This window comes from Pleurodeles waltl, chromosome 5 (assembly GCF_031143425.1).
Source record: "Pleurodeles waltl isolate 20211129_DDA chromosome 5, aPleWal1.hap1.20221129, whole genome shotgun sequence".
NCBI classification, from domain to species: domain Eukaryota; kingdom Metazoa; phylum Chordata; class Amphibia; order Caudata; family Salamandridae; genus Pleurodeles; species Pleurodeles waltl.
Genome location: NC_090444.1, coordinates 6,069,122 through 6,093,824, shown reverse-complemented (window position 1 = coordinate 6,093,824; position 24,703 = coordinate 6,069,122). Strand labels below are relative to the sequence as shown.

Below are 24,703 nucleotides of genomic sequence, written 5' to 3'. Positions count from 1 at the left end.
GATTTTTCTGACGGGAGGATAATTTCCTCAAGGGGTAATGGCTGACAGAGAGGTTATACAAGGAGGTAATGGTCTAATCCACACCAACTCAAATATTCTTCCCACTAAATACCCCTCTTGTACAGTGGGCATCTTTCACTGGGGATCAGATGCAGGAAAGTAACCTATGTTTGTGATTCAGTAGGGGAAAAGGCCTCCTTTCCTTTCTCAACAAGCACTGTTCATAATTCCCTTGGAGGTCACTGGTGGGTTCTTCCTGGGATGTCATTGCCACTCTGGCACAGCCACGGCTTTGGAAGGTGCCAAGCCTCGTTACTTGGGTTCAGCAAGTCCGGTCCAGGGCCTTTCCCAGAAATGAGATAGTAGCTTGGCTCCAATACTGAAAGAAAAGTAGACATTTTGTAGCACATTTCCCTCAAACAGGGAACAGCTTGCACTTGTTCAGAAGACTTGCAAGAAAATCCACTCCCAGTAATTTATGTCTTGCTCCTTTTGCTGGTTTGCACAATGAGCCTGGTGAGTCGTGCTCTGTGGCCATATGCCAGCGTGGATGGAGCAGAGTGTTGCCCCTCCTGCCTCTGGATCTGTGACAGATGTTAAATTAGAGTCACACGCAGTCTCCATTCCCAGAGATCACTGCTGTCACTACCATGAAGAGAACATACATCAAGGTACTTCGATGGGTGCTGCTAGCGATCTGCGTTGATGGATCCCGGGCCGCCCTTGAGTATATTTTGGGTGAGTACAGCATGCCTAGGGCACATTTTTCTGCATTTATCCAGAGAAGCTCATGTCATTGTTATCATATGAAAGCATTAATGCTTATTTTTCATGTCTTGGGAATGCAGTGTTAAGGTCAGGATTTTTTAGACCACAGGAAAGCTCTAAACACGCCCCATCTCTTCTCCTGGAAGGGTACTGAAGGTAGTCTGAGTCATATTCTCTTGGTACTGTCACACAGTGCCTAGAGTCCATTACAAAAGAGACAAGAAGCTATATAAGTGCAGTCATTCACTCACCCACGTATCACCCCCTGTAATGCATTCTACACATGAATATTCTCTTGGGGCAGGCAACCAAAGAGTAGAGACCACCTCCACAGGATTTGTGCTATAAATGTACTCTCTCAAGTCATTCATCAACTTATTCACTAACTCACCCATTCACTCAGCTTCTTACTCTCTCACTCACTCACTCACTCATAAGCTTTTCAGAATTCTGTTCCAAAAACTTCTAAAGGCACGTGCAACCGTAGAAGTAACTGGGTTTCTTGCAACAACTGCAAGTTTTGTCCTTCACTGCAAATATTGCAATGTACTGCAGCCAAATGAGCAAATGCTGCATCCTATTATTTTGTTGTAGTACCTGTCCCTTTGTTTGCAGCTCCTCAGTTTTTGTATAGAACGGCTTTAATTTAACAGCCGCTTTAGCTGTGGGTTTCTCTCGACCCTCCCACCTCTCTCTCCACCCATATTACCCCACATGCCTGGAAAAGATATTGCAATCGCAATACCTGAGCCCTATAATGCAACCCTCTCAAACCCAGGAATAATTAAGTTGTACACTATTTAGTGGCACTTATACAAGACACTTCATTTGAAGTACTAGTAAGTCTGCTGACAAACAAAGTTAGTGACAAGTAAAGCTTGCCGTGCAGCCAACATTTGCATTTTGAATTGTTCTCAAAAGATATCCTTTAAAATCCTTATCGGAAATTACTTTTAATTTAAATGTTCCACAACAATATAAAATATAATTGCTAACACACATACAGGGTTAAAATTGATGTGCCTTGTTTGAGGCTGGCAAACAGCCCTTTATCAGGGATTTACAGGACTCGGATGACACATGTGGTCACACATCCCTTGTTATGATACCACTAAACAGCTGAAATATGCACAGCTCCTCATCTGTATTTACACCCTTGTGCTTTTTGTATTCCCTTTCATTCATTTTCGGAACAGCAGACTTCTTTGTTTCTAAGATTTCCAATGTTGAACTTGACAAATCATGGTCTCTTGTCTGTGGACTGTTTCCGCCATCCCTTCTCCTTTGTTAGGGAGTCCAGAACGATCCTGCATTCATCCTGTATTGACTCCCAAAGTATTTTCACCTTAAACATATGCCTTTGCCTTGAATTGTACTTTGCATCCTATTAGAGGGAATATGTGAAATCAGTCGCTATGGCTCAGGTTTACTAAAGCTTTACGCCTACGCAATGCAACACAAATTGATGCATGATACACAGGGTTTCACAATGGTGTAGTCTGTCCAACACAAATGGTGCGGTGTGCTGGAAAGATACCTTTTTCTCCCTTTGCATCAAGGGGGCATTTCTGGGGAGTAACTGGGACAGTTTAGTGCAAACACCTATAGCTGTAACACAAAGCTCAATTAAATTAGACCGGGCTTAAAGCCAAAAGCTACCTTGAAGGACGAGGAGTTATCAAGGGAGGCAGTGTTTATTAAAAAAAAAACACACACACATTAAATGTGTGCTGCAGTGTACAGAACAGATTCAAGCCCGTATTGATACTTTTTTTGTGCCGCATTTGCGTCGTTTTTTTACGCAAAAACGGCGCAAACTTGCAAAATGCCATTGTATTTTGTAGGTTTGCTCCGTTTTGCGCCAAAAAGCGGCGCAAATGCGGCGCTAAAAAAAGTATAAATACGGGCCTCTGTGTGTGGGATCCTTCTGAGATTTGTCTAGGGTTTGGAGTTTGTCCTAGAAGGGCGTGCTTTGTAGGCAAACTAGTGCTCTTTAGTCACTTAAATACATACTTCTTGCATAGGCTTATACTGCAAGAGGCATTGTACAATGCAGGAAAAGAGACTGGATACTAGGTACTAGAATAATAAATTCAACATCTAGCCAGAAGTACCACATGTTGGACATGGCCTTCTTTGCAGTGTCATCCCGAAACCTTTTACTTATTTCCCTCCACTTGTAGAATTTGTTTTTGTTGACCTTAGGACTCTGTGCACTTTACCACTGCTATCCTGTGCTAAAGTGATGTGCTCTCTCCAACATGGTTTCATTGTTATATACCTAATTGGCATCTTTAATTCAGTTATGACTCTACAGTAAAGTGAATTACGTGTGCCCAGGGCCTGTACATTTAATACTAGTACTCAATACTTAGGCCCTGATTTATGTTAAAGTGGCGCAGCGCAGTGCTGCATCAAAAATAGCAGTACTGCGCCACTTTAGAAAAGCAGAGCTTTGCCATATTTAGAGGAATACGGCGCACCCCTGCGTTTCCCCCTGCACTGGCACTGAGTTAAGCTGTCTAGCGCCAATGCAGGCATCCTTGCACAATAGTGTAAGGGTGTCTGCCTTAAGGGGATATATTTTTTTATGTGCAGAAAGGTGTGCCTTCCTGCACATAAACAATCTATATTGGCAATTTGGCACTTCTATGTGTGCTGCAAAATGCAGCACACATAAAAGTACCAAAGCATCTTTTTGAATGATTGTTTATGTGCAGGAAGGTGTCCCTTCCTGCACATAAACAATCCTCCATGGCATTTTGCGTCTTCTATGTGAATGCAGCACACATAGAAAAAGCAAAGAACAAAGAGGAATAAGAGCTTTCCTCCTCGTTTTTGCCATGCTAATGCCACCCCTGGGGCGGTGTTAGTTTTTGGCGCTGCCTCTGGTTTACGACAACTTGTAACCGAAGGTAGCGTCAAAATCAATGAGTGTTGCGTGGAACGCCCAGCGCAACACTCATTGCACGCCCCTCTGATGTGGAAAACTGCATCGTAGGGGCTCATATTTAGAAGGAGGTGTAACGCCACAAAAAAGTGGCGTTACACCTCCTTGTAAATATGGAGCAGTGCTTAGCGCCACCGAAGCGTCACGAAGAGTGACGCTCCGGTGGAGCTAGGGGCTCTTTAATATGCCCCATATTTTGTAAATAAATAATTGCCAGGGCCGTTGCCAGGAGACCATTGGCACTTGCACCACCTATAGTGCTACTAATGGCAATTTAGACTTTTTTATACATTAAAAAATTACTAATAACACCACCCAAGCTATTTTCATAGCTTTGCGTGGCACGTATGCATCATTTTTAATGTACATATAATTCTTAAACAACTGTTGTTGTGTTCATCACAAAATTTGAGGAATAGTGCCACCATGTAGCTGGCTGTCATGAGTCCCAGTGTTGACAATCAAGTGGCAGTGCCAAGGACCAGAAACTGCTGGCTCAAATTAAACACTTATACTAGTGGATCTGAAGCTCTGCTTGTGCCACCCACTGAAGTAGCAATTAAAACATGTCTCAGGCATGCCATTGCAGTGTGAAGGTAGTGTTACATTGTCATGCTGACCTGGCATTTAAAACCACTTGCCAAGCCTTAAACTCCCCTGTTTATTACGTATATCACCCCTAAGGCAGGCCCTAGGTAGCCCATACAGCAGGGTTCTAAGTAATTAAAAGGCAGGATATAAACTTTTTAGTTTCACATGTCTTGGTAGTGAAAAGCTCTCAAATTTGTTTTTCGCTATTGTGAGGCCTACCTCTCTCGTAGGATAACATTGCAGCTTCCTTATTGCATTTATTAAGCTGTAATTTCTGTCTGGAAAGGGGTAGATCTGTCATGTTTAGTAACTATAGAACTGTAGTGATAAATCATCTTTCATGGTAAAGTTGGATTTATTATTAAAATTTAGAAAGTAGGTATTTTTCTGCTCTTAGCCCTGTGTGCCTTCAGTCTATCTCCAATACACGTCTGGGCTCGGTGGCAACTGGATTTGTGCATTCCCTCTAGACAACCATGCACAAAAGGAGTTTAGGTGTGACTGATGGGCCATCAACATACTGATCGGCCACCCTGTGCAGGATGGGATGGAGAGGCTGAAACTTGTACTTGAATAGGCTGTGTCCTAACCCTACACAATGGACTGCATACCCCCTGTAGTGAGTCTGCAGCCAGGAGGACCTCTGTGCACTTTCAAGCCCTTCTTTGAAGTCTCTCCCACTTCAAAGGCACCACTGGGTGTAAGAAATGGACTTCTGACCCTACCAACTCAGTACACTACTGGACCTGTGAATACCCTGTCAGGAAGAAGGACTGTTGTGCTGCTACAAGGACTGCTACTCTGCTGGACTGCTGCTCTGGAAGAATGACTTTCTTTCCATGCTGACCTGCTGCCTGCCACCCTCCTTGGCTTGGTGAGACGGACTGGATGCACAACACTTGAACCCAAAACCACTGTTACTCTAAGGGCTTTGGGCTTGCCGCCTGTTCTTCTGAAGTCTCAGGGACACAAAAGACTTCCAACTTACCAACTGCAGCACTTGGACTTTGATTGCAGCAAGTCTTGCCCTTCCAAGTGGTGCCAATCCAGTCCTGTGCCCCTTGGAAGTTGGTATGAAGTGCTGCTTCAGTCCAAAATCCATGGATCAACACCATTGGTTTGCTCACACGCACATCTCTATCAACTCTAAAACATCACTGCTGCTGTGAGGATCGAGGATACCACATCACCATTGATGATGGTGCATTGCTGCTGCTGGAGGATTGGGAACATCGCATTGCCGACTGCGCAACGCATCACCTCCATTCCTGGCGCATCTCTAACTTCATGCTGCTCATAGCCAGCGCTTCGCCTACATCTGCGGGATCAATGCCAATGGATCGCCTCCTTTGCCTCTTGCATCTTGCTCTCGATGTCAACACCACACTGAACCAAGGTACTGTTTACAGTTGGCCAAGCTGGTTCCTGTATCCTACCCATGCTCCATCACGGTTGTCCTGACTTTTCAGGTTCGCCCCGGTGTACCGTGACCAAGCAACCCTGGTTGGCGGGTTACACTTCTAAGCACTACAACTAAATTTATTCTGTACAAATTCATTTTTCAAGTTCTACTAGTTGCATTTTTGCTGTTTTGATCTTGTTTTGTTCATTAAATTAAGCTCTATTTGTCTAACCAGGTGCAGTATCTTTTTGTGTGGTGCTTTCACTGTTTTACTGTTTGACGGGTTGAAGAAATACTTAACACATTGCATCTTACGTTAAGGCTGACTGCTTTGTGCCAAGTTAGCAGGGAGTGAGCACTTCTAAATTTAGGGTGTGTTGGTGACTTACCCTGACTACGATTGTTGTTACTGCTTGGACAGGGTGCACACCTCACTTCTATCAGGATTTCAATGTATGCAGTATTACTGCAGAGATCTGGTAAAAGTTGCTTGAAGAAACACAGCAAAGTTCTGTGTTTTGCAGCACAGTATAGAGGTAAATATGCTGTATCAATGCGCTATCCTCCATTCGGATCGACAGAACTCATAATGATGAAACGGTTCTGCACTTATGAAAACAGAATGCTTCTATAGCTGTAATCTCATCTGCGGCAATACATTGGCCCACCAGGGCTATAGTGGCGGTAGTACTGCCAACAGGCTGGCGGTACTGCTCACAACCGTGGCGCTTCCGCCACAGTGATACTGCCAGGATCGGCGGTATACCGCCATGGCGGTCCTGGCAGTCGTAATAAGCCAGGACAGCGCTGCAAGCAGCGCTGCCCTGGGGATTTCGACTCCCCTTACCACCAGCCGGTCCATGGCGGTAGACACCGCCATGGGAAGGCTGGCAGTAAGGGGACTCGGGGTGCTCCTGGGGGCCCCTGCACTGCCCATGCTCTTGACATGGGCAGTGCAGGGGACCCCAGGCACAGCCACATCGCGCATTTCACTGCCGGATTTTCGGGCAGTGACATGCAAGACGGGTGCTACTGCACCCGCTGCACATCAGCATTGCCGCCGGCTCTATTACGAGCTGGCTGCAATGTTGATGTGACTATTCCGCTGGGCGGTATACTGGCGCCCGAAGCCTTGAGGTTGTAATGAGGCCCTAAGTCATTTAACTAGCCCAGTCAAGCTCCAGGCCTGAGAATGTATTAAGCAACTGCATCTAAAAATATTAATTATGAAAAAGGGAAGTGTAATAACCCAACAATGAAGGAACCCACCTACCGGACCACATTCAAAGCATTACTCAGCCAGTATCACCGACTCTTGAAAGAAACAAAAAAGAGCGCCTTAACTAGCTGCATCGAAGCCAGCTCCAACCACAGCAAAGAGCTCTTCATCATCGTCAAGGAGTTCACCAACCTCGTAGCCACTAAAAACATCATCACCACCTACCATAGCTCTGTGATACCCCGATGGACTTCCTCTATGACAAGATCTCAACCAACTACACAAACTTAAAATTCTAACCCACCGCTGCCAAAACCCTTAGCCTCCTTGCCCCTACAGGTGTCACTCCTGACCACAGAATCACCATTTGGAATCGACTCACCACAAAGAGCACTGCTGATATCAAGCACTCCATCCACTTAGGAGCTCCCACGGACCCCTGTCCACACCACATGTTCAACCTCAACAACAACACCATCAGCGTCAAGCTCACAGCCATCTTCAGCGCATCTATCACCTCTGCCACCTACCCAGATGAATGGAAACATGCCAAAATAAACCCCCCTCATCAAGAAACCGTTCACCAACTCCAACAAGTTCAAAAACTAATGGCCCATCTCCCTGCTCCCTTTTCCAGCTAAAGTTCTTGAAAAGGCCATTGACCACCAACTCAATAAATACCTCAAGAGCAACAATCTTCTGGAAGCTTCTCATTTTATATTCCGCTCAAACCACAGCACCAAAACCTCCCTGATCGCTGCCACTGATGACATCAGGACCCTCCTAGACTGGGATGAAGTGGCAGACCTGATCCTCCTCGACCTCTCTGTGTCCTTCAACACTGTGTCCCACCACAGCCTGATTAAGAGGCTCCATCAGATCGGCTTACAAGAGTGCGCCCTCAAATGCACCACATCCTTCCTCACCAAGAGAGCACAGAGAATCTGTCTCCCTCCATTCACCTCAGAGCCCAAGAACATCATCTGCGGCATCCCCCAAGGTTCATCCCTCAGCCCTACTCTGTTCAATGCCTACATGACTTCCCTGGCCAACATCGCCAGATACCACAGACTGAAAATCATCCCCTATGCAGATGACACACAGCTCATCCTCTCACTATCTGAAGAACCCTCCACTAAAAAGGCCAACTTTCACCAGTGCATGACCAGAGTCTCCATCTGGATGCAAGACAACTGCCTCAAACTCATAATAAACAAGACTGAGGTGCTGATCTTCTGGAACACCACCTCACCATGGAACGACTCCTGGTGGCCCGCCAACGTGGGACCCTCTTACACCACCATGGACTAAGCCCAGAACCTCTGCATCGTCTTGGACAGTAAATGCACCATAAAGGGCCAGATCAACACAGTCTCCTCCACCTGCTTTCTCACCCTGCGTATGCTCCGTAAGATTTTCAAATGGCTCCCCATCACCACCAGATGCAGCATCAGTCGAGTCTTCTTCACCAGCCACTTGGACTATGGCAAAGCACTCTACGCAGGAATCACCTCTGACCTCCTGAAGAGACTTCAGACCATTCAGAACTCAGCGGCTAGACTCATCCTTGACCTGCAGAGACGGACCACATCACTCCTCACCTAAAGAAACTCCACTGGCTCCCCGTCTACAAGAGATGGTCATTCAAGATCCTGACCCATGCCTACAAAACCCTCCACAACCAAGGAACAGCATAGATCAACCACCACCTGAGGTACCAGGTAGCAACAGTGGAGGAAGCTTCTTCTCCTACTGTGTCGCTAAAACCTGGAACAACCTCCCCTTCCACCTTCAGACCTCACCCTCCCTTCATGAGATGACTCAACTGGCTTTTCGAATGATGCCCCTGAGCAGCCTGGAACTCAGCTCCTTGATACCGATTAGTGTGCTCTACAAATCCTGATTGATTGACCTGCCTCAAGGACAAGAGAAGCGTCCATACATGTCTTCTGTGAAAGGACTTCATAACAGTCTTACCTGGCTGTGATACTGACAAACGTGGCAGCAGAGAGGTCGCCCTTGATTGGACTATTGCTTCACCACCATTTCCAGCCTTGACTCCTATAATGCCAGAGCTGGAATAGTCTCCTCCAGGCAGATGAACACCACAAGCCTCCCTCTTACATATGTTGATGGGGATACAGTCCCCCTGATGGCAATCTGCTGGGTTTTGCTGTCATCACTCTCCTTTAACGCAGGGGCATTGTATTCAGATTATTCAAATCAGGGCGAGAATCCTAGCTGAAGGCATAATGGAGGTACAAAAAAGCACAACACTTACAAGTCCACATAGTGTTTGTCCTTTATAATAAGAGATCCTTGCCTACTAGGCACCATAGCCCCAGGTGCATCAGGTAGAGGCGAATACCAAGCAGCTGATGTGTTTTTTGGCCCCACTTTACCGTTATCTTTGTTTTTCTGAAACAAACTCCCACAGTGGTAAGTTTGATTTAGAAAAATGTAAATAATCAAGTGCCCCAGGGCACAGAGGAAGTCCTCCCTGAATGTTGGGCCATTGTTTGCTTTCCCTGGTTGGGACCACCGTGGGACTGCCATGCACCCAAGGACGGCCCTTAACAGGGTGGGCACCCACATGTGTGACACAGCAGTCTTATGATGGACGGGTCGCCATATCAAGGGTTTCATCTGGCAGAGCTTGCCGATATTACACCAGCAGAAATCATGGTACTTTCCCCGATGCAGAATGAGTGGGCAACCATAGGTTGGCAGGATGGTAGAAACACCAGTTTAGAGTGTTGTTTTCCATGCTGCCAAACCTTAAATGAACCACTAAAATAAAAACCTGAAACTTTAATCTCCTATACTCACTGTACCCTACACCCAAAACTCCCTTTGTAAAGAGCTGAACAATAAGAATACAAATTTAGTAACATAATTGCTTACCACTGTTATGTCCCCAGCAGGGAACCACATGTGGCAGACAGCAGGATAGACCCTGAAGATAACGCAGCACCAACATAGGGCAAAGATACACAGACACAATGTGGTCCGGATCTACCCAACAGGCCCATTTATTTGAGAAACCACCTGACCTCGGACTCAATCAGCTAATCTCTAACATCAGGGTCCCATTCTCGATGCCCCTAGACGTCCAACATTGCATTCCTCCTCAACTATAGTTGAACAAAAGGTACTTACATGGGTGCAGTTAGTATCCAAGACACAAATCACAAGCAACAAAAAAACAGACAACAAAAATCGGTGAAAGGATATCAGGTTGTAACGGCCTTTAGACACTAGCAAGTCTCTGGATCCGGAGTCGATTACAATGTCCCGGTACCTCTGGGTTGGAGTGAGATTGCTGCGGAGGTTATAGTGAGGCAGACCACGATGCTGGTCGACTGGTTGGCCAGTTTGGGTTTCCCTTGTGCTTGGAGCCAGGACCCTCGGTACGTCCCCACCGGCTTCATCGTGGAAACTACTGTAGAATGGCTCCCACAGCAGGGGTATGTCTCCATTTGCTACAGCCCTTGCTTGGGACACTATCAGGGGAGCACTCTCGTCATCCTAGCCTTTGGGTTTCTTGACTTGGGTGATCCTCAGCAGTGGCCCCTCTTTTAAAATGTTTGAGTTTCCTGATGGCAAGAGGAACCATTTAAAGAACGGTGCATTCTGGGTGACCATGTTCATCCCCTTCTTCGCAGACACCACGGTGCTGCAGCATGTGACTTTACAGGGCTGGCAATTAAAGTGGAGTTGGAACTTGCTCCTAGGGTGCCAGTCTTTTACTACCACCGAATCCCGTACCTGCAGGCTAAGGGCCTTGGGTCTCCTCTGTTGAGACGCTCGCTGGTTTTTGTGCAGGCGGCAGTGAGGTGCTTGGTCAGTGGGTGGGGGTGCTTTGGTCCACAGAGGGTGGTAAGGGATGGTGTCCTCAACCTTCTTGCCAAAACACAGAATGCTGGGGCTACCCTGGTAGTGTTGTGAGGGGTTAAGTGATAATCTCTCAGAAACGCACAAATGGCACCTTCAATGCATTGCTGGTCTTCCTGGGTGATGGGGATTGTCTTGGCGATAGTCCACATAACCCTCTCAACTTCCCCATTGACTTGGGACCACTTAGAAGTAATATTTTGGTGTTTGGCTTCTTGAGAAGTGAAGTAATTTGCAAGTACTTGTTCACTAAAAGGAGGCCTTCTATCTGTTTGTAGTTATTTGATCAGGCCACATATGTCAGTGATTTTTCAAGTTTGGGTATGGTCTAACCTGCTGATGTTGATCTTACTACCTCTGTCTCCAGGTATTTGGGGAAATCGTCAATGACAACTAGAAGATGTCTTCTGTCAGAGAGGCTTCAGAAGTCAGTGCTTGCGTGATGCCACGGCACTGCAGGATATGTTCAGTGGTGATGGATGATGGGTGTCAGGGTGTCAGGTGTGCTTTTCGGAGTTCACAATGTTTGACAGTCTCTTCCACAAGGCCATCCAGGCCAGGGAACTAGACTTTGCTGCCTGCCTCAGGTTTTTGTTTAAAAAATTCCCGGTGAGAGCAGTGTGCCAGGTCAACAATTGTTTGTATCAGGCTCTTTGGTATCGCTAGCTAGGGTTCCCTCAGGAGACACCCTTCGGCTGTGATTGTTAGTTTGTCCGCACATGGTTCAGGGAGGTTAGGATCTGTCTTGCAGTTTCGGTCCTTTGCAATAGCCCGCTGGTGATGGTCTTCCAGTCTCTGTATTGTATAGCTGCTGTGTTCGCTGCAGGCAGTTTTTCCGTTCTGGTGGCTTCTACAATGTTGGTTTGGGATCCCCAGAAAGGTCCTGATTGCTCTATGACCAACATGACATACGGGATTGTGTGCTCCATGCCTGTACTCCACTGAAAAGTGGCATTCTTGCAGATGAAGAATCTATTGTTCGATCTGAGGAGGGGACTTTTCTGAGCATCCTTTGAATAAAGGAATGAGGGCCTTAGTGTTGGTGTCAACTGTGAATGGGTGACAGTGTAGGTATAGATGGAATGTCTGCAGCCCAATGAATTGCGATCGCCTCCTTTTCTATGTGGTAGTAGCGTTGCTCTTTTGGAGTGAGCGCTCAACTGGTGTAAACGATGGAGGCTCACTCTTCACACCATTGTTTCTGTGACAGTACGGCTCCCAGGGAGGTGGGGCTGGTGTCTACAGACAGTTCGGTATCTTTCTGGTCAAAGTAGGCAGGGGTGGTATGTTCTGATTGTGCCTGTTTAGTGACTTGAAATGCTAGCTCTTGTTCTTCACCCCACACATCCACGGCGTGGGTGCTTTGGTGCATTCTCAGAGGGGCAGATGAATGTGGTCAGGTTCTGCATGAACCGGCTGCAGTACGTTGCCATCTCCAGGAAACTCCTAACGCCCGTAACAGTAGTCAGAGCCGGCATCGGCTGGAAGTAATGGACTTAGGCTGGCACGGGGTAACCTCTTTTACTGAGAAGCATATTTTTCTTTCAGGAATTCACACATTTCCTTGTGCAGGGTGAGTCTACTCTCTTGAAGTCAGCAGAATACAGCCCTTAGCTTACAGAGGTTTTCTTCAGGGGTTAGCGCATGTACTAAGATAGCATCACTGATGTTCAAGACTCCTGGGAGTCCTGCCAAAATTCCCTAGATAATGTTCTGAAATTTGAGTGCTTCTAAAGCCTCAACCCGAGGAGAGTTGGAAATGTTATGAAATGGCAAGACTCTGGGACCAGTAGGATCTGCTGATATCCTGATCTTAAGTCCATCTTGGAGAACCAGCATGAGCAGGGGAGTTCTCCCACATTGTCATTGACCATCAGGTTCAGATGCCTTTCGGTTTTGATGGCCATATTAGGTATGAGCATATTTATGCATAATCCATAATTCTCAGGAAGGTTTGGTTATCTGGCCATGACAATGGATGAGTCCCACAGGGTAGGTCCTTCCATTTTTCCAATTATGTCTTTGGCTTTGAGCTTGTGGAGTTTGTCTCCACTTTGGGCCTGAGTTGGAAGGCAACCCGTCTGTGGTGCAGTCAACAGGCTGGATGGACTAGTTGATGTGCTGGTGGACAATTTGGACTGTAAGACAGCTACAGCCCTTGAATAGATGTTTAAACTCACCTAGAAGAGAATTTATTGAGCAGAGGTGGACTCCAAATGCGAACCGGATGTGCTGAAGACATTTAGCGATTTGGCAGCCTAGGATCATGCCAGACCCTTCTTTGTTGATGTATATCTTGGCCCTTGTTGAGCACTCCATATGCGTTATGTTGGAAGTAAAGACACTGACGAGGTGGGGGGCATTTGGTGAGTCCAAAAGCATACAGAGTGGATATTGAGTTACACAGCATCAGCGGGATTATATTAATTGAGGTCCCTGTGTCAATGACTGACATAAGGCGTTGGCCTTCAATGAATATCTGGCAGCAAGGTGCAGTCTGAGTGTGCTTCTGATTCGGCTCAATGGCATGGATCACATGTACGACTCCTTCTGAAGTGTTGTCGTCCATGTCTTCGTCTTCCAGCAGAAGTGTCCATATTTCCATGGAGTTGATGTACTTCTTCGCATGGGCCTCATGGCAAGGGAATGGAACAGCATTCTTTTGTGCTCATTTTTATACAAGCTGAGCAGTTGTTTCCTCTTGCCAGGCATTCTCCTCTATGAGAGGATTTATATACGCCCTATGGGCAGCACTTGCTAACCTGAGTGGTCTTTTGATGGTCTTTCTTGCCGCAGAGTGAGTCTTGTGTGAACTGGTTGATGGGTTCTGTTTTTTTGGATGATTGAAGAGCTGCTTCCCTTTGGTAGGCATGGGATTTAAAGAGTTCCTTCAATCTCCAAAAGTGAGGATGTCTACCTGGAATCCTGCAGTAATTGCTCCCTTAATTTTGCAGAGGAACAAACCTGTATGAATTGTACTCTGACTTTGTCTTGCTTGTCTGGAAGCGTGCATGTGCTCACCAGCTATTGAAGCTGGGCACATAACTCATCCACCAATTTGTCCAGAATCTGCCAGGCTTGTAGAAGAAGGAACTGTTCGTAATCAGGGTTGCCAAGTGTCTAGAAGTGCATTGTCAATGCCGCTTTGATGGAGTCATAGGTGTAAGCTGGTTCTGCTTCAACCACATTCTTGGAGAGCTTGTAGATGGCTCCTCCTGCGAAATGGAGGAGCATGGACCATCGTCTGTAACTGTCAATACCTACAGCCGCAAAATACATTTCAAGCCTTTCAACCCAAGCTCCCCATTTAGCAGCCTGGGAGGACAGGTGCCAGTCACCACACAGGGCTCTATGGGGGTGATAGACGCCAGTCGTGGTGTCTGGTTTCACTGGTGGGTAATGCTGGGCAATGGACTGCAGGCACTGTGCACTGGCCTGGCCTGGTTTGTGCCTTTGTGTGGTGGGCCGTGCCACTGATGACAGGGGTGATGTGGCGAATGTCTTAGTGGTGGTGCACTGACATCAGAGATGGCTGGGGCTCCAGCTGTGTTATCAGGCCTCTGTCCATCTTCAGGTGGACTGTGGAAGATCAACTGCTGGGTGCCATCTGTGGCCACCAACCAGCTAGGCTTGTCTTCTCTCTTCTGACAGGGTGATGTAGTATGCTGCATCAGTATGGGGTCTGCACAGACATGTGCATGCTCTTTTGCAGGGCCTTTGGCTGCGCTAGCAGTTACTCTCTGCTGTGTGTGGTCTAAAGTGGCAGGTGGCGGAGTTTAGGATGTGGTCCAGCCCTGTTGGGGTGCTTCGAGTCAGAGTTGCAGTAGGCGGGTGGGGTGAGGGTGGGCCACTGTCAGCACTCTCGCAGGAGGTCTGATGCGTCAGATAACCTGGAGGCCGCTGAGTGTGGGTGGTGTGTTATCTGGGATGAGTAGGGTTCAGGTGACTACCCTCCTTTGTTGCCAGTTGTTATGTCCCCGGCGGGGGACTGCATATACCAGGCAGCAGGTAGGCCTTGAAGATAATGCAGTGCCAACTTAGGACACACGTACACAAATGGGGTTTGGGCTGGATCTACACTCAAGGGCCGTCACACCCATTTATTTTTTAAGTCACCCTCTGCAGGCTCAACTAACTGATCTCTATTATCGGGGGTCCCATTCAGGACACCCCTGGTCTTCCACCATTACAGCCACCATGTTTGGAACTGTGAATCTCCCAATGATAGGTTTCTCACCAAAGAGCTCCATTCGATGTGCGTTCATTGATAAACCCTGATAAATATTCAGGTTTTAGTAGCACTAACAGCTTTCTTTCAGTACACAGGAGGTTGAAATAGACCAAACAAAGCCTGTTTAGCATTTCATTGGGTGGACATCACATTTAGACATATCGCTACATGTTAATTTACATGCAAACAGTGAACAAGCTAATGTTCATCACCTTTTTTTGGTTACAGCAAAGCCAGGATTGTGCCCACCGTACAGCTTCATATGTTACGGCAGTATCAATATTCTCTGCAAAGGTGATCAGGACTGCATCGGGGATGAGAAGTGCTGCAACTTTCGATGTAACATAAAGTGCACGAAACCTGTCCCAGGTAAGTGCATGTGGGCAGGAATGGTACACTTGTATGTCTGTAAGTGTATGTTGGTGGTATTTATATTGCACAAAGTTAGCTAAAAGGCAGCAGGGTGCTGTGCAGCGCCAACGACATCTATAAGGTCAACATGTGTTGGGCGGGTAGCACTAAGTTAATGCATTGAAATGAGGTGTTCTCTAAAGAGCCGCATCTTCAATTATTTCCCAAAATAAAGCCCTCATGTGATAATCCTGATGGATACGGGGATGTTGTTCCAGATCCAGATCCTAGGTGCATAGAGGGAAAAGGCCTTCTGTCTGTTTTTTGCACTTCTTAGTCTGCAGTCTGATGGTGTCCTGGCTGCACTTATGTCAGGAACCACCAGGGATGGTGAGCATTTCTGAAAGATATAGGGGATGCTGGTTGTGACCGCTTTGTAAATGATGCAGTTGGTTTTGAAAATGGTGCAAGCTGACAAAGGGAGCTATTGGCGTTCCATCAGGTTTGGAGGGATGTGATCATGTTTCGTCAAGTCCTGGATGAGACTTGCTTATGCACGTAGGATGCCCTTAATGGGTGCAATGTGAAGCCTGGGAGGCCAAGGATTAGAGTGTTTACAACCAATCCGAATGCTTAAGTCTGAGGGCTTGAACAGGAGTTCTGAAGTCATTTTTGAGAGAAATTGTTTCACTTCCTTTAGAAGAGAGAGCTGGTACAAGGCAGTCTTTGTGTTTTTTGGCAATGTGTTCCCTGAGGGTGAGGCTGCTATTCAAGGTGAATCAAAGTGACTTGGCATTTGGAGAAAGTTGGGGTTTGAAACCATCAAGGTACTGTTTCATGTTTGTTGTTCTTAGCAAATAACAAGAATTCTGTCTTGGTTGGGTTGAGCTTCAGGTAGGCAGTGGACGTCCAGGTCTGTATGATGTGCATTGGATGTCTGAAGCAGAGGTGAAAGCCAAGTGGAGTTGTGCATCATCGGCATTGTGGTGACTCTGGACGCTGGCATGTGTGAGTAGTATATAAAGAAAAACAATGGTTTGCTGGGGCATCAATCCCAATGAAAGAACAATATGCCTTCAGTTATTAAAGGCATACCAATAATAATGGCCCTAGGCAAGAAAGAAAAAGGCAGTTAATCAAAATTGCCTTATATAGCAATTTATTCATTCATTACATACCTACATCACTATTATGCACTTTTTTCTATAAGAAAGATCCAGCGCTCACACTTAAGTTAAGAGTGGTGCAGATGACATACAAGTGAATAAAGTGTGCATCACACATAAAAAGACATATGACTCCTTCAAATTATTCTTTGTAATATATGAAGAGTCTTCATCTGTCTATTGTCGACGGCGTCTCGACCTCTGGCAATGTGAGTCATCATCAGAATGGAGCGTGTGAACCAAGTATCCGGAATTAAAACATATGTATAAGAATCAGTGAAGAGCACATATGGCCCTGTAAAGGGATCAATCTCACGTTAGTTTGGAAAAATGACTTGCTCGGGGCAACAAGGAAAGTAGCAGTCAGTCCTAGTGGTAAGGACTCTTCAAAGGTTGATAGAAAGGGAAACAGGAGCATCAAGGAATGCAGAAGTCAGTCCCAGTGGTGTGACCCTTCAGTAGTATGGGGGAAATGAATCAGTGGCATCCAGAACAACCCTGAATGAGCATAGATATAGGGCCTGATTCCGATCTTGGCGGATGGAATACTCTGTCACAAATGTGACAGATATTCCGTCCGCTGTGTTGAAAACTCCATAGGATATAATGTAATCGTAATATGGAGGACGGGACATCCGTGACGGTTATTCCGTCTGTCATATTGGGAATGCCATAGGATATAAAGTAATTGTAAAACTGCAGACTGGATATCGGTTACGTTTGTGACGGAGTAACCCCATCCTCCAAGATCATAATCAGGCACATAGGGGGTCATTACGACCCTGACGGCCGGCGGTATGTTGGCAGTAACACCGCCAACAGGCTGGCGGTGTTCCGCCAGCAATTATGACCGTGGCGGAATTGCCACGGCCATACCGCCGGCCCCTCCATTTTCCCAGCAGGATTCCGCCTGGCAGTCATAATCCCCAGGGCAGCGTTGCAAGCACCGCTGCCCTGGGGATTATGAGTCCCCGACCGCCGGCCTGTCTGTGGCGGTACACACCGCCATTGAAAGGCCAGCGGTAAGGGGACTCGGGGTGCCCCTGGGGGCCCCTGCACTGCCCATGCACTTGGCATGGGCAGTGCAGGGGCCCCCAGGCATAGCCCCGTCGCGCATTTCACTGCCCGAATTTCGGGCAGTGAAATGCGCGACGGGTGCTACTGCACCCGCTGCACATCAGCATTGCCGCCGGCTCTATTACGAGCCGGCTGCAATGTTGATGTGACATTTCCGCTGGGCCAGCGGACAGTAACACTGTTCCCGTACGCTGGCCCAGCGGAAATGTCATAATAGGGAGACAGGAATACCGCCGGCAATGGCGGTATTCTGTCTCCCGCGGCCTCGGCGGTCTTTTAAAAAGACCACCGAGGTCGTAATGACCCCCATAGTAATTAACATGCTGGGAGCGCAGGAATTGGAAACAGGGAGCAAACCCCTGGGCTTTAAAACTCACCTAATAAAGGGTTAGGTGATGCTTAGCGGTCGATAGCCTGAAGCAGTGGTAGCTCGTGCCAGCGGTACTGAGCCATTGAGTTCTACAGCCTGGATAGAATCCTGAATGGTATTCATCTGAGAGGTTGTTACTTGGGTAAGTTGCATTGCTGTACAGCTTTCAATAACTTTTGCAAGAAATGGGAGATTGGAAGCAAGGAGAAAAGTGTAGCGATAGTTTAAATATGAGGAAAGGTTTTTGAGAAGTGTCATGACTTGTCCACTCATGAGACTGACCGGAATCACCCCTAGTGGAGCGAGAGATTCTCTAGTTTACTCCAGTACAGAACCATTATAGAGCAAGGTCTTTGGACATATTTACAGGAATTAGATCCCCAAAAAATCTGAAGGATTTGTCATCATAATGACTTTCAGGAGTTCATTCTCCCCAATTTTGTCTAAATGTTGTCATGTGTTCTTGGACTTGCATGATCATTTTGAGTTGGTTATCAAAAGGGATTACCAGTGACTGCTTAATAGCCAGTGAAGATGTTCCTCATAAAGAGGGATCTTTGTTGCTAAATGCTTGTCTTTATTGTCATATTACTAAATATTTACATAAATTGGTATCTTCCTCCAATCCGCCCCACAGCGCACTGTTCTTTTGTTTGTTCCTAATGCTCTGAAGCTCAATTAGGATGCTTGGGTGTGGGGACTGAGATCTGGTCTGGGAGAGAATGTTTTGAGCAGAGTGTAGAATGGATCAGAATCTTCTTCGAATTCATTTCCTGATGAATCAGAATCACTTTCCGTTAGACAACCTACTATGTTTTTCTTTTTTCCCTTTTTTGTACATACTTGTGTGTGTCTTAAGTTACCACACTCTAAACATTTTATTAGGCATTTGTGAAATCTGGCATGGTGCGCACTGCTAACACAGCGGTAGCATGTAAAAGTTGTAACCTTTCTATGGTTGACGTGAGTGTCTTTGAACGAGCTGTTATTGGAATTAGCTCAGTTGTAAGTATTCCTTGCGTTCACATTTTTCCCTTTTTTCTCTCCCGAGGTCTTATTTACTGAAGGATTTGAAACTTGAGGGGTAACTGCTTTGGCACGTCTTTCCGACAGTCCGGAAAGATAAAGAGGAAAAAATAATGAAAGAAGTGTGAAAAGAAAGAGAAAAATGAACATTAAAGAAAAAAGATATAGGTGGGAGAAACAAGCAGCAAAAGAACCAGGGCATCTAATCCCATAATATCTTTTACATTCAAATTCCCCTCAACCGAAAGCCTGTCTTGGATCCCTCTGTTCTCTGTGCACATAGTTATCTGATCCTGTATTGTCAGATCTTCATGTTGCAGCTAGATTTTAAGAATAGACACATACTCCTCAGTTCTTGTTTTGTTTGAAAGAATGTACCTCTGTGTAATTGCTACACACACTGTGGGAGAAGTGTTCAACCCAATCTAAAATAGCACAGTTGAACTAATCAAAGTCACCAGTTCTTTCCACTTTTTGCATTTGATTACAAATTCTGAGCCCATCAGGGCCCAGGCAGTGCATCAGTAACCCCTTCTTCCTTTCTACTGACAAGCCCGCCCATCGTCGTCTAGTGTAGCAATGTAGTTTAGAAAGTATTCTGTCCACTCTACTCATCTCAAATTAGGTTCTCCTGGATGAGTCAAAAATTATTTTGATATGTTCAAAGTAACTCCTACATTCATGGTACTGAAACTTGCTCAGTTTGTGTCCATAGTAGGTAAACATTTTAATGATGAAGATGGGTAAAAGAATGATTGTATACCCTTTTAAATGTCACTATGATACACACACAGAGACACATAAATAAATCAACACTGTGGGTTATAGCTTCAAACTTGTTAAATTGACTGTCACTTTTGTACAATTTCTAATTAGCACACCTTTTTTTGTTATGTAAAGTCTTGATGAAATATATATCAGAAATTACACAGTAACATAAATGAACAAAGCTTATTGTGAATTAGTCCAAATGAGTTCTTACTAGTGTTACTTGCCTTTAATCCAGGACAAGCAGTTGTTGTTTAGGAATCTGTGTAAAGCTCAGTGACACTTTGTGTAATTGCAAGAAGCCTATACATCGGATCTTTCCCAAACAAAATGGCAGTTCATAAAGGTCACGCAGCGTGACCTCATACATGTGTACGCATACCCAGAAAGGAATGCGCGGGGTACACGTGGGCATTGGAGAACGCACTCCACCGATTATTAAGCGCAGTGAACCCGCTGACAGCTCAAGGTGCGTTTGAATATACACACGGTACACATGGCTGCGTCACTGAATGCTCGCTGTGTGTTTGAATGCAAACATGAAGCAAGCATTTGCAATGTGTAGTGATGTATTTTATAGAATGTAGCTACATCAGGAGAATGTTATGACATGGGGTAGTGGAATGTGGAGATAGGCTGCGACGTGGGGATGGAATGAAAAGAGAGTTTGTTATTGATTCAACCGTGCCGGTTGGGTTTGTTCGTGTATCTCTGTTATGTGTACTGAAACTTACAAATAAATGTTAACTTGAAGAAAACGAAGAGCGAGTATACATCCTTCACAATGCAATAGGTTTTGCATTTTCTTGAGTTAGAGCTATTGGCATTATAAATTCATAACTGGACTTTTCTTGCCACATAAACTAGTCAACTCTGCCTCATAATTTCATCTTTTCCTGCCACATAATTCCAGTAGCTGTGCATGTAACTAAAGCACTTTCATTTCCCTTCTTCCTCTATCTTAAAACATATAAAATGATCATATAAACCTTTATCAGAAATCAACTTTTTGTATTAGAGTGTAATGCTCAAAACACTATAAAAAATTATAATTTGGAACAGATTGGAGGGTGAAAGGAAAGAGGGAGTCCGGAGTGAAGATGGAGAGGACAAGTGGCGTAGTAACGGCGTCATGGGCCCTGGAGTAAGAAAGGAAAATGGTTAACTCAAATGTCAGTAGGAAAATACAGGAGTAATTAGAGTTGAGTGAGGTCCGTAGGTCTCTGTGCACCAGTGCCACTGCACCTGTTGCTCCATCAATAGAAAGTGGATGGGGCAGAAGAAGAGGGGTGAAAGGAATACAACGGACAAAAGGAAGAAAGAGAAGGGGTTGCAAAGAAATAAAGAAAGGAGGGAAAGAGCAGAAATAGAGCAAATGTGTGAGACAAAATAAAAAAGGGAAGGAAGCTAGCGAACAAAAGATAAAGAGGAAAAAATAATGACAGAAGTGTGAAAAGAAAGAGAAAAATGAACATTAAAGAAAAATAAGATGTGGTGAGAGAAACAAGCAGTAAAAGAACCAGGCATGTATGTGCTGACAAATTTCCCAGAGACACAGAATGGGAAAACCACTTTGACACTTTGGTCCCGATAAGTAACATGTGGCTTCCACATACAGATGGGAAAAAGAGGGATTTATAGTAAAATGTGAATTGACAGATAAAGATAAGAAAAACACCAGAGAAAGAAATAGTGATAGAATGAACACCTGATGAAGAAAAAATAGAGCGACAAAACAAGGAAAGAAATAACCAAGGTTTTGTGACTTTGAAAGAGGAGGTAGAAAGAGGGAAAGAGAGAGGAGTAGAGATAAACAGTTGAAAGAAAGAGCGAAATGTGTGGATTTTAAGAGCTGGAAAGAGAAAAGCGGTGGAGAAAGAAAACATTGAGAGTAAACAGAGTAAAGGAAAGAACGGAGTGACAGGTAAAACAGACACTCCCAAATAAAGATGGTAGCTAAGAATGCATTTAATTGGCTCCCCCACATCCTCAAACAGACATCAGAGTGAGGAACAGCAGGGGGCACTGCAGAACAGCAGGAGGTGCATTAGCAGAGTTGTATGTGAACCCCAATACAGCAATATTGGGGCGCTTCAGATCAGGATTGGGGTATAGACGGAGCTGTGTCCCAGCCCAGTGCTGGAATAACAGAAAGGCAGTGGGCGAGGAATGAGAAACGGACCACTGTGTAATTCCTGATATTGGAATATTGGGGCGTTGCAGGTTAGGTTGAGGTGCACTGACAGAGTTGTATGTGGCACGCAGTACTGGAATAGTAATTAGGCACACAAGGTTAAAAGTGAGGTATGTTAATGAAGCTATATGTGGAACCTAGTATTGGGGCGCAAGTGTTGCTGATTGTTAGCCTGGAGGAGTCCTGGTGAAGCTGGAAGTGGGACCCAGCATGGCATGGCATTGCTTCTGAACCTCAGAAGCGAGAAGTCCGCCCAGTGCGCGGCCTAGGGCTTGGAGTGTGTGAACTGAGGTGCACTGATGGAGCTGTAAGTGGGATTCCAGTATGGAGCAGAAGTGGGCACTGTTTTTAAGGATAACGGAGCTCTGATAGAGTTGGTAAAGAAAATCCACGCCCAGGAAGGGTGGGAGCCAGGCAGCTGAAAGAGGGTGCAGACAGCCCACAAAGACCAAATGTGACCAAGATAACAGCCTGATTTATCGCCTTGTTTACAGCTAAGCTCAGAGCTTATGCAAATGCAATAAAGGAAATGAAAAGTGAAGCTTCTCTGGACAGGAGAAGGAAAGAAAGTAAAAAAAAAGTCCCCTACAGACTTGATAAACAGCACAAAGCATCATCATACAATAGTTGGTCCCTGCTTCCACACAGAGGAGGGACAAAGAGGCATGGCTGACCACGAGCAAGCAAAGATCTTTAAATTGCAGTGAAACTAACAAATAAAATTGCTTGAAGCCCACATAAGAAGTATACTTAAAAGAATACAAGAGGTTGTATGCTTACGCTCACCCTAAAAATGGAACAAGGTAAAAGTGCCCAGAAGACAGCTGAGAAGTAAACACATTTATATGACCTTACTGAGTCCAAGTTACGGTCCAGTCTTGAAATTGTTATATCCTGGAATTCTTGCTGTTTCACCTGCAATATTTTTTTTAGGAACAACAATTGAACATGGACCCAAGAAAATGCATACATCCATGTAAATCATTGAAATCCATATAAATCCACCTTTGATCTGCCTTTTTCTTACTGGTTAGTTGCCATCAGTTCTGCTGGAGTGCAGGGATATCAGTTTTTTACTTGTTTAAAAAGTCAAATTTACCATCACATCAGAGCCGTAACACCTTGGACGCAGATGTGAATAACCAGGAGCTGTAAATCAATCAATCAGTAATTTCTAAATCGATGCTAATCTCCCATGGGGTCTCAAGTCATTGTTTGCGGGTGCTCTGTGCAATCGATCCCAATCAATTTGCATTAAAATTTAAGTTTTTATTCCCAGTCAATGATGAGAATTTGGCAGGAGTTCAAAAGCTTTATTTAGAAATCTTTTAGTGGGTTCAATCTTTCTTGAATAGACGCCAGTAATCATCAACGGGGACGTAGCTTGGTCAGTCAGATTGTGGGGTGTGAGGTTCAGATTTTCCTACAATCAGGCTGGCACGTATTGTTAAAATACATTATACGCCAAGCAGGGCGCACAAGAGTGGCTTACGAGGCAACAAAAAAGGGAGAGCAATGCGGATTGGTAAGGGTACTAAGTGAGAGAAAGCACATTATTTTGTGAAATAATCAACGCTTTTTAAGTCTTTCTAAACAGAGAGGGAGAGAGTGTGTGAGTTTTTGTCTGAATATGTAACAAGTTTTGGTGAAATCTGACAGGGTCATACCCAACTGAAAACACCTGTACCCGACTCTTCATCACAAAATACTTTTATAAGAGGGCCCCCTGAAGCTACATCCCCTGATCATCAATCAATTAGTAATCAATATAGTCCAATGACATCAGAGTAAATGCATAAAGCGTGTTCCATAAAGGAAAAGCCCCTAGTCTAAATCTCAGAATGGCGTTGGGGAAAGACAAGGAAAGGGGTCAGCTAGAACACTTATGGAGCTCCAAAATCCAGAGGTGAAAGCTTTAAGCTTTTAACTTTAAATCTCAGATTTGAGTAGAACTTCCCATAGAGAGGTTCCAGAAACGCAGTAGAGTGTAAGAGCAGCATAGATTCAGGCAGAGAGAGAAAAATGTGCACAGAGACTCTGGCCAAAAGGTATGGAGAAATGAGCAAAAGTCTCTTTACTCTAGGAACACTCACCACTATAACATATCATCTCTAGACCTTTGCAACAGGTTTCAGCTTCCAGATTGTCTTCAGCCAATCAGCAAACAATGCCTTCATGAGAACAAGAACATGTTTTTCGTCATCTTCTGGTACAAACAATAGCCCACAGACACAATTTTTATTCATTAAATTTGTATCCAAAAATATATGCTTTTAAGTAGTTTCCCATTGTCGTCTTCTGCTTGAAGAAGAATTCAGTTCAGGATTAGGCTTTTACATCATTTAATTAAATCACAAGTTTCCTCTTGATTCACAGAGTAAGCCGTTGTGCATTTTTGAAACATTCAGCGGAATTAAGCGACTACATTTGAATACATTATTATAATTTTTTAACTGGCCTACTGGAAGGTTAGAACTCATTTTTCTACATTAAGGGGGTCATTCTGACCCTGGCGGTAAAAGGCAGTTACCGCCGGTCAGAAGAACGCCATAACACCGCCGCGGTAACCCGCCAGGGTCATTCTGACCCACAACTGCCAAACCGCCAAAAACCCGACCTCCACTGAAGTCCGCCACATCAGCGGTCAGCGATAAACTGGAGATGACCAAACCTCCACCGTCACTCCAACAGAAATA

The 24,703-nt window shown here is 45.2% G+C and overlaps 1 protein-coding gene across 2 annotated transcripts in view; it reads left to right on the top strand.

Moving 5' to 3' along the window:
• Positions 1–608: 608 nt before the first annotated feature.
• The window catches only part of LOC138295224 (whey acidic protein-like), a 132,558-nt gene continuing 108,463 nt past the window's right edge, over positions 609–24,703 (top strand). For both annotated transcript variants that reach the window (XM_069233405.1, XM_069233404.1), the window contains exons 1-2: positions 609–738; positions 15,284–15,424. In XM_069233405.1, coding sequence (XP_069089506.1) covers positions 651–738; positions 15,284–15,424 — 229 coding nt within the window. In that variant the 5' untranslated portion in view covers positions 609–650. The remainder of the gene's footprint in view (positions 739–15,283; positions 15,425–24,703) is intronic.